Source organism: Hirsutella rhossiliensis (genome assembly GCF_020360975.1).
Source record: "Hirsutella rhossiliensis strain HR02 chromosome Unknown scaffold00003, whole genome shotgun sequence".
In the NCBI taxonomy this organism is placed as follows: domain Eukaryota; kingdom Fungi; phylum Ascomycota; class Sordariomycetes; order Hypocreales; family Ophiocordycipitaceae; genus Hirsutella; species Hirsutella rhossiliensis.
In genome coordinates this window covers 5,227,955-5,237,066 of record NW_025408669.1, presented here as the reverse complement: position 1 = coordinate 5,237,066, position 9,112 = coordinate 5,227,955, and the positions used below count along the sequence as shown (strand labels likewise).

Below are 9,112 nucleotides of genomic sequence, written 5' to 3'. Positions count from 1 at the left end.
GTCATATAGGAGAGAACTCATTTGCGTCTAGGATAGTCCTTGGGCTACGTGGACGACACTGACTGATACCGAACCTAAGTATATGAAATATTGAAGAAAAGGCGCTGCTTGGCAGAGTGCACTCATGGTACAAGATTGCTCTATCTAATTACTCACATGACAGATAGGTCAGGTGAATTTCATCGGCGGAGGTTGAAAATAACATACAAATTGAAGGCAACAACGTCAACACCGGGACGTCTCTCGCGGCACACCGTAGTCCCAGGCATCCGACTAGAGAGACAGTAGGATTCTAGCGTCGTAGATGGGCTGGTAAAGCGGGCAGAACCTGTCTATTTGGTTGGGACTGGTGACCACCGAGGTAGGTTTGCCGGTCCCATCGTCACCACCGGGTCTGACACCGGCGCCGAATATGGCAATCTTAGGCACCGCCTGCCAGCCGGGGCCCTGGGCTGGGTTCTTGGCAAAGTCTGCCCAGGCTTTCTGCATGGCCATGCTGAGCTTGATATGGTAGGGCGTCGCCCCGGCTTGCGGATACGTGCCGAAAACGAGGTTGATCTCGGCCGAGTGGTACGCACCGGCCCCGGGGAAGATTTGGGTGTTGGCAAAGGCGGCGTCAAAGTAGTGGCGCCACGCCGGGATCCCGACGGCCGCCGTCTCAGTAGACACGACCTTGGCAGGACATTTAATAAGGAAGTCGTTGAGAATGGCGGCTAGCTGTGTGTTGACTGTGCCGTTGCCCGTGTTGGGAGGATAAAGACTAAGCAGCGTGTTTATTAGAAGCGACGAGTTGGGTGGAAACACCTGAGAGAGGGTGCCGCGAACGTCAGTCACTCCGTAGACGACAAAGGATCCCTCGTCGGCGTTGGAGCCTATGAGGATAGGCACGCGGGCGATGCGCGGATTGGCGGGCGTCGAGCTGCGGCGGTCGACGCGGCCTGTTCCCTTCCAGGTGGTTCCATTGTCGTAAATGGGTGCAAACGAAAGCTGCTGATGCTCGATTATGCTCTTGATGTCCGAGGCTGAAACCTTGCGGACACAATCGAGAGCGCTGAGCGCCGTCGTGCAGTTGGTGGCAATGACCAGCTTGGGCCAAGACTGGGCAGAGGCTGTGCTTGGCGTCGAGATGGAGTCCTGGCCGGACTCCATGATGGCCCCGATGAAGGGCACCGGCAGCGGCGGATTGGTGACGAGCACGTCGACGCTCTGTGCGCCAGCGCCCTCGCCGAACAGGATGACGCGGGTCGGATCGCCGCCAAAGGAGCGGATGTTGCGCTGGACCCAGTCCAGGGCCAGACGCTGGTCGAGGAATCTATCAAGGCACGAGAGCTGTCAGTTATTTCCTCTTACATGGGATGGAGTCATGGGCCAAGGCTGAGGCGGCCCTGCCTTAAGACACGGAAGCTCCAAGAACACATGGAAACTCACCCCAAGTTCTGCTGCGACGTGGGCTTCTCGGGCTCTCCAGGAAAGCCAAAGACATTGGTGCGATAGTTGTGCGTGACAATAATAACATCCTGGTTCTCCGCAAAGCTCGTGCCATTATACTGATGAAGCGTGCCGGTCCCAAAAGTGAAGCTGCCGCCAAAGATCCAAAACATGACGGCCTTGTTCGATCCCGCAACGGCCCCGGCGGGCGCGTACACGTTGAGGTAGAGGCAGTCCTCGCTCTCCCCGGCAGGCGGGCCGGGCGTGCTGAACCACTGGATGGTGTTGTTGCGGGCGTTCTCGGGGTAGTTGAATTGCTGGACGCAGGCGGGCTTGTACTGCGTGGCGTCGAGGGTGCCTTGCCACGTGGGAGCCGGCTGCGGCGGGTTGAAGCGCGTGGGCGACGCGGCGAAGGGGATGCCGAGGAATTGGTTGACCGATCCGACGGACGTTCCGGCCACGGGACCGCCAGAGACGGTGACGGTCGGTTGGGTGCCTGGGACGGCTTGGCCGGCGGCTGCTGAGAGCAGACTCAGGGCGGCGATGAGGAAGATGGGTGTCATTGCGTTCTTCTCCTAATAGAGGCTGTGTAGATGGATGACTACTGAATAGTCCAGGGATTGCTGAGTTGTGCTGAGATGCATCGTGATACTCATCGAGGCCAGACATGGTGATTAAATAGAATCAAGGCGAGCACTTGTGTGAAGTGGCCACCCTGCCCGTCTCTCGCCATGGCGCTGTGTCTTCGTGTATGCACCGCTTCATACCCTTGGTTCGGGACACGGCAAGTCGTCATCGCGGCGCAAGTTGCTGATGATTCTCGCGTCGTAGTAAAGTATGTGGCGGAACACTTCCAGACCAAGGTGCGCCTCTAGCTCATGTCGTGATCAGACTCGCCTCGCACGGAGTCCAGTGATCTTGTTGGACTGGACTGGACTGGATTTCGAGGTCGAATCGAGTCCAGTCCAATGCACAGCGCTGGGACTCCAGAACCGCCAATGCAAATCCAATTCTTAAAATGGATTAGCTTAAGGTAACGTCGAGATTCCGTAAATTTTTAATTCACCATATCTCTGACGTTGAACCACATACCTACAATAAGACACCCTCATGGCCTCGACTTGGTAGATGGTAGACCGCAAATGCCAACACGGCGGGTGATGTCTGTAGAAATCCCCGCCAGGCCGCACCATAGATAACCGCTTAAACGGGTGTTACCCTTCCTGGGCCACGTCGCGCACCAGCAGCTATCCTCACAACTGCTGCAACCCACCGACAACCCAGACATCCAGTCGTGTTGCTCCGTATCGCGTTCTCAGCTGCGTTCCTTGTGGGTCATGGCGAGGTGTCTGAGATGACGGAGGGCGGAAATGAGCATATATCGTCATTCCTAGCTAAAGGTACCCTGTTGAGGCGCTACCACCTCCAGTCAGGAAGGACAAGGATCCAGACCCAGCATTCGATCGGCAGAGGGAACATAAGCGCATTCGCATAGACGGCCCGGCTGCTGCCACCGATCTGTATGAGCAGTATATTTCGACCGACCGGCTGCATGACGAGGAGGCAGGTTGCGATGAGGCCATCGCCTATTGGCTATCCCGTTATGACTCGCAAAGAGACCTCGCCCGCTTCGCTCTGGATCTATTTGCGGTTTCCCCAATGTCAGATGAGTGCGAACGGCTGTTTAGTAGCGCAAAGCTTGGTATAGTTGATCGTCGAGGTAGGCTTAAGGCAGATATCATAGAGGCTTGTGAGTGTCTACGTGCCTGGTATTTATTTATTTAATTGTATTACGCCCGGAGGGTTCCCCCCATAGAGCCACTAAGCTAAGCTATAAACCTTCTATATATAGTCCCATCTCACCTAAAGCCCCACACCTCTTTTCATCTATTTCTAGCCTCGATCGCTGTAACATGATAGGCCTGCTTGAAGGTCAGTTTCTCTAAGTGTTCAGCGTCCTACCTTTAGCAGCTAAAGCGCGATCTATTAACTTAAAGACTATTCGATGTTTATGTCTTCGATCTATAGTTAGTCCGTTATCGGCTGCTAGTCTATATTAAGGCGTTTAGTTGCTAACGCGAACTATACTATCGCTTATATAGCCTTTATATCCGGCTACTACTTATTATTATCTAATACTACTTTGCCTCCTAGGAAGAACGATAGGTCCTTAATCTTATCGCGTGCGTACCGAAGTATAATCTATCGCTATAATATCTATCTATTATATTGGAAAAGGAAATATTCTACTATCTCTGCTATCTATCTATATATATACTTATCCGAATCTAAAGCTCCTATCTTATAAAGGTAATTATTTAGTCGAGATTTACCGGTGCGAAGTTGCCTTAATACGCGTGCTTCTTTCTTTATTAGTTCGTTATATAACTTTTAAGTATACCGACTAGGTAGCGCTTTATTAATCTTTCTCGACTACTTCCCGACTCGTTCTAGAATTTAGTTAATCTATCTCTATCCGTTAAGCAGTAGTTATAGCGTCGTTAACCTTACTTTAAATGCCGCTAGTTCGGCAGCGTATTCGTCCCTAGTTGCTCTCTTCGCGGCTACTTTAGCTAGTAGGCTTATCGTAAAGTCTTCGTAGGCGGGTACCTATCGAAGGGCAACGCTATATCCTCTTCTCCGTAAAGTCTCGATATATTCGTATATCTCGCGGATCGTATATTATCCCGACTACTATCGCGGCCGCGTAATAACTTATAAGATAAATAGGTTACTTATTACGATTATTATGCCTCTACGACGTAGACTAGCTAGTAAGCACTATAATATTATTATAATCGCTATAAGTCCTACCGTATAAGCGTTCTACTCGTCGCTAGGTCTAACTATAGTAGAGTAGCTAGCTAGTACTTCGCCTAGGCTATTATAAGACGCGTTTTAAACGACGCCTCCTATTCCGACTAGGCCCTTTCGCTATAAGCTAGACATCGCGATAACGATACTATTTTAACGGGGACGAGGGCATATACCTAAAGCACGCGTAGTACGTAGCTAAGGATTAGTAGAGCAATTAACTACGTAATTATCTAATTATCGGTCTTATATATAGCTCTAAGGGCCTTAGGTTATAAATATAAGTCTTAGAGATTTTCTTTACTCTACGCCTCTTTATCTCTACTAGAGTCGCGTAACTAGCGGCATCTACTTTAAAGGGGAAAAATAAAAATTTAAATTAACTATAATTAAGGAAGATACTTAATTAAATAATCGAGGTCTTTATAACGCCTTTAAGTATACTTAAAAGTAAGTTAAAAGGGGGGGGGGTGTCACGGAGTAGGCAGAGGCGTGTGCGCAGGTGCCGTCCGTAGGATGATATTAACAAGCTATGCAGAGCTCTTCTATGCGCGGCTGGCCCGCCCCCATACTTACGGGATCCGGCCCTCCGCACGTAACTACACGGCTTAGGCCGCGGCCCAAGCCCATCACCCACAATAGTCAAAGACTCTTATACAATGCCCTCCCTCGAGCGCGGCGCAGCGCTGCCCTATTAACGGCTCCCGTATAATTAGGCCCGTGCCGCGGGCTCTTCCCTGCCCTTTCCCGTTAATAGGGCCGGCCCTACTAGCCCTATTGTCCCCGCGCCCGTTAGCCCGGGCAGCCGGGACCCGGCTCCACACTCGTCGGCCGGCTGGCCGTTTAAATAGGGGCGTAACCTATTATATACGCCCCTAGGTAGCCGGCGGCTAGTCCGGACCTACGTGAGCCTTAGGTTGCCCGTTCCCTCTGCCTCAGGCAGCATCCTCTACTAAGGGGTATATAAGGCGGCATCCCCCCCTTCCCCCTTCCCTTCCTTCTCTCCCTTCTTTAACCGCAGTAGCAGCATTAATAGGTAAGTTCCGCTCTACCCGGGGCGTTAGTCCGTTCCTAGCTATACGGGCCGCTCTATTAACGTATGCTCGTAGTAGCAGCGGTAGCAGCAACAATAGCCCTAACAACAACAATAACTCTAACTAGTAAGTTCCGCGCCTTATAGAGCGGGAGGCCGCATTCCGTCGTGCTGACTTCCGCGATAGATATATCCGCCTCTCCCTCTCCTACCTCCTCCTTCTCGGAGCGTGCGGAGTCGTTCGTCGACGCCGTGCTGGCCGCGGCCGACGACGACTCCGCCGCTGCCGCCGCTCCTGCCCGCGCCGCTGCCACCGCTCCCACCGCCGCCGCCGCCGCCTCTGCTGCGCTGTTCGCTCTTACGTCGCCCCTTAGGGTAACGACGCCGTCCCCGCCGCCACCCGTGACGCCCGGCCCCTCGGCCCCCGCCTCCGTCTCCGCCACCCCCGTAAGTCCGCAGTTAGGCAAGCGTAACAGACGTTGTCCGCTAACCTCCTATAGTATAAGCGCTAAGTATAGGCCGGCGCCGCCCGCTCGGCCCCCTATATGCGTTATGCGTCGCAGGAGCTCGACTGCTCCGACCAGGCCGGGCGCCGCCGCGGCGGCAGCTGCTACTAGTGCGCGCGAGCCGGCCGCGCCTATGAGGCGGCGCCTCCCGTCCTGCTCGCTGCGGCGTCGGCTTAGAAGGCCGGCTCGCACGGGCAGGCGCGGGGGGCTGCCAAGAAGCGCCTTACCGCCGCCGCCGCCGCCTACCGTAACCTCCGCGCCCTCGAGCGGTGGGGCCTTGTGCCTAAGTAAGTCCTACTCCTCCGCTCCCCTATTTCCGCCTCTAACGCACCCGGCGCTAGGGATACTGCCTCCGTCGCCCTATCGGCGGTCCCCTTGGCCGTGCCCGCCTCCGCCACCGCCGCTGCCCCTGCCGCCGCCGCTGGCCGCCGCCCTCTGCCCCCGCCGCCGCCGCCGACTGGCTTGCGGGCTTAGAGGGCCGCCTTAGCGCCCTAGAGACCGCCGCCGCCGCTAATAAGAAGGAGGAGGCCGACGAGGACGACGATAACGAAGATAATAATAACGATAAGGAATAGGCCCGGGTAGTCTAGGGGCTCCGCCCCGCAATAAACGCTGTTTTTATCTCCGCCCGTACTATTGCGCTTATATTGCCTATGTTGCCGTGACTGCCCCCTCCGCTATGCCTACTTCGTGGTCCTGGCCCGGGCTGCTGTCGGTGGTCCGCTGGTCCGTCGTTCTCGTCTACCGTTCCGAATAAGGCTTCGAACTTATCGAGGGCTACGGTTCCCGTAAACTTACGTGCGGGTTCCTACGTAGGGTCGAGATACCCGCGCCACTTAACGAGGACCTCCCGGCGTTTCCCCCTACCGACCTTTTTCTAGCGCGCGGCCCGTATCTCTTCGACCTCGAACTCGTCCTCTCCCTCTACCTCGATTACGGGCGGTTAGGCGTCCGCTACTTCTTATCCGGGCAGCGGGTTAGAGGAGGCTCTGCGAAGGAGGTCTACGTTGATCTTATTATAGACCCCCGTTAGGAGACTATCGAGCTCTATAACCTACGGGCTAATAACCCTCCGCACCGTAAACTTCGCGTGTAGCTAGTTAAGCTTCTTCTTTGGCCGCGCCGACCTATAGTTACGGAGGTCTAGCTATACCTTATCTCCTGCCGTAAACCTATCTGCTAGGGCCCTAGTCTTATTAGCGTGCCGCTCCTGATCTTGCGCCGTAGCGGCCATCGCGGATTGGCAATAATCCGTAGTCTCCTATAGCTTTCGTACGAACGCGGAGGCGCGGCCCTCCGGTAACGAATTGCTATGCTGCTCCGCTACTACGTTTGCGGCAAAGGGAACTAGTGAGGGTAGTTCGAAGCTATACGTTATAAAGAAAGGGGCCATCCTAATAGAGGTATATAGTCTACTATTTAACGTAAGTTGGGCCGCGGGGAGCTAACGGTCCTAGTCTACTTAGTTACGGGCCACGACGGCCCGTAGGTAAGCCTGCGCCTCCTAGTTAACCCTCTCGGGCCCTCTATCGGTCTATAGGTAATATACCGTGCTAAGCAGCTACGTAATCTAAAGCAGCTAGCATAGGTGCTGCTAAAAGCGGCTGGTCTAATTCGATCCCCTATCGCTTATAATAGAGGCTGGCTAGCTATGCGAGCGGGCCTAGCACTATAGGAAGCGCTCTACGTAGGACTCCGTATCTATAGACGGTATCGGCTCTAATACTATAGACTTACTAAGTCGGTCCTTAATTACCTATATATAGCGGTTGCCGCCCTCTATAAGTAGGAGGTCCGTTATAAAGTCTATCTATATATACGTATAGAACCGGTCGGGCACCGGAAGCTACTTAAGCAGCCCCTTAAGCTGCGCCCTCTAAATCTTAGTACGGCCGTAGATATCGCAGTTACGGAGGAAGCGGCGAACGTAGTGCTATAGGAGGGGCCAGTAGAAATCCCTCGCGAGGCCTGCTGCTATGCCCTGCCTACCCGGGTGGCCCACGATACTAGAGTTATAGACGAGCTAGACTAGCTTCCCTCGGAGCTCGTTCCGTTCGTCTAGCTCCGGCGGTCCATCCTTCTCCCTAGCTTCTATAGTATACGGCGCGCCCGGCACCTATAGTCTCCCCCGCTAACGTAGGTGCCCCCGTGGGTCGATGTAATAGTCGGCCACTTATACCTTTAGCTTTAGCTTCGGATCGAGGCGTCGAGCGCCGGACTTAACGGCGCGGCGCACGCTCTCGTAGGTACGGTCTAGAGACGATATCCTATCCTATAAGCGCTAGAGGACCTTATCTTAGAACACCCGCGCCGCACGCGCCCCTAGGCCATATCCTCCTCGCCGGGCCGAGGCGAAGGTGCGGGGGAAGGCTCATCCGTTGGCGCCGCGCCTTCCTCTACTAGGGAAGCTCCTATATAAGTCCGTAGCGCTTCTTGCGGGATAAGCTATAGATCCCGGGCCTCGATGTCCGCTCCCGTCGGCCGGTCCTAATCCCTCCGGGAAAGCGCATCTAGGACTGCGGAGTCCCGCCCTAGCCGGTACTTAATCGAGAAGTTAAAGCGTAAGAGATACTCCGCCTAGCGGGCTTGCCGCTCCGAGAGGTGCTAGCGAGTTATAAAGTACTCGAGGTTCCTATAGTCTATAAGAACCTCGAAGCTCTCATAGCTCCGGAGCTCCGCTTACTATTGCTCGAGGTAGCTAATAATCGCTAGTATCTCCTTATCGTAAATAGCGTAGTTCCGCTCCGCTAGGGTTAGCTTGCGGGAGTAGAACGCCACCGGTTACTTCCGCCCGTCTACCTCCTAGGAGAGCGTTCCTCCGAGTGCCTAGCCGCTATAGTCCGCTTTAACTAACGTAGACCGGTCGAAGTCCTACTAGAGCAGCACCGGGGCTTAAGAGAATAGGTCCTTGAGCGTACGGAACGCTCCTTCCTATGCGGGCCCCTAGCGAAAAGCGGTCCGCTTCCCGGTAATCTCGTTTAGGGGCATTATAATACGGGAGAAGCCCCTAATAAACATCCTATAATAGTTCGCGAACCTAAGGAAGCTCCGCACGCCTATCTACGTAGTTAGGGCAGCCTAGTCCCGAATCGCCTAGATCTTTACGGGATCCGCCTATATGCCTACGCCGGCGTAGATAATAAAGCCTAGGTACTTAACCCTCTTAACCCCGAATTCGCACTTATCTAGGTCGAGGTAGAGCCTATAAAGTTAGAGGCGCTCTAGGACCCTCCGTACTTTCCGTATATAGTCCTCGTAGGAGCCGCTTATATAAATAAGGATATTATCTACGTATACGGAGGCGAACTCGTCGAGGAAGTCCCGAAGTACG

General features: G+C 54.3%; 2 protein-coding genes across 2 annotated transcripts; one reads left to right on the top strand and one right to left on the bottom strand.

Annotated features, from left to right (window-relative positions):
• Positions 1–273: 273 nt before the first annotated feature.
• HRG_03775 (carboxylesterase family domain-containing protein) lies at positions 274–1,991 on the bottom strand (the record flags this gene model as incomplete). The annotated part of the gene is made up of 2 exons (XM_044862246.1): positions 274–1,312; positions 1,429–1,991. 2 exons carry the CDS (start codon positions 1,989–1,991, stop codon positions 274–276), a joined length of 1,602 nt encoding a protein of 533 aa, XP_044723272.1.
• A 3,350-nt stretch (positions 1,992–5,341) lies between these two features.
• Positions 5,342–6,255, top strand: HRG_03774 (uncharacterized protein; the record flags this gene model as incomplete). The annotated part of the gene is made up of 4 exons (XM_044862245.1): positions 5,342–5,402; positions 5,463–5,722; positions 5,959–6,068; positions 6,123–6,255. The coding sequence occupies 4 exons, from the start codon at positions 5,342–5,344 to the stop codon at positions 6,253–6,255; spliced, it is 564 nt and encodes a 187-aa protein (XP_044723271.1).
• Between the last annotated feature and the right edge of the window lie 2,857 nt (positions 6,256–9,112).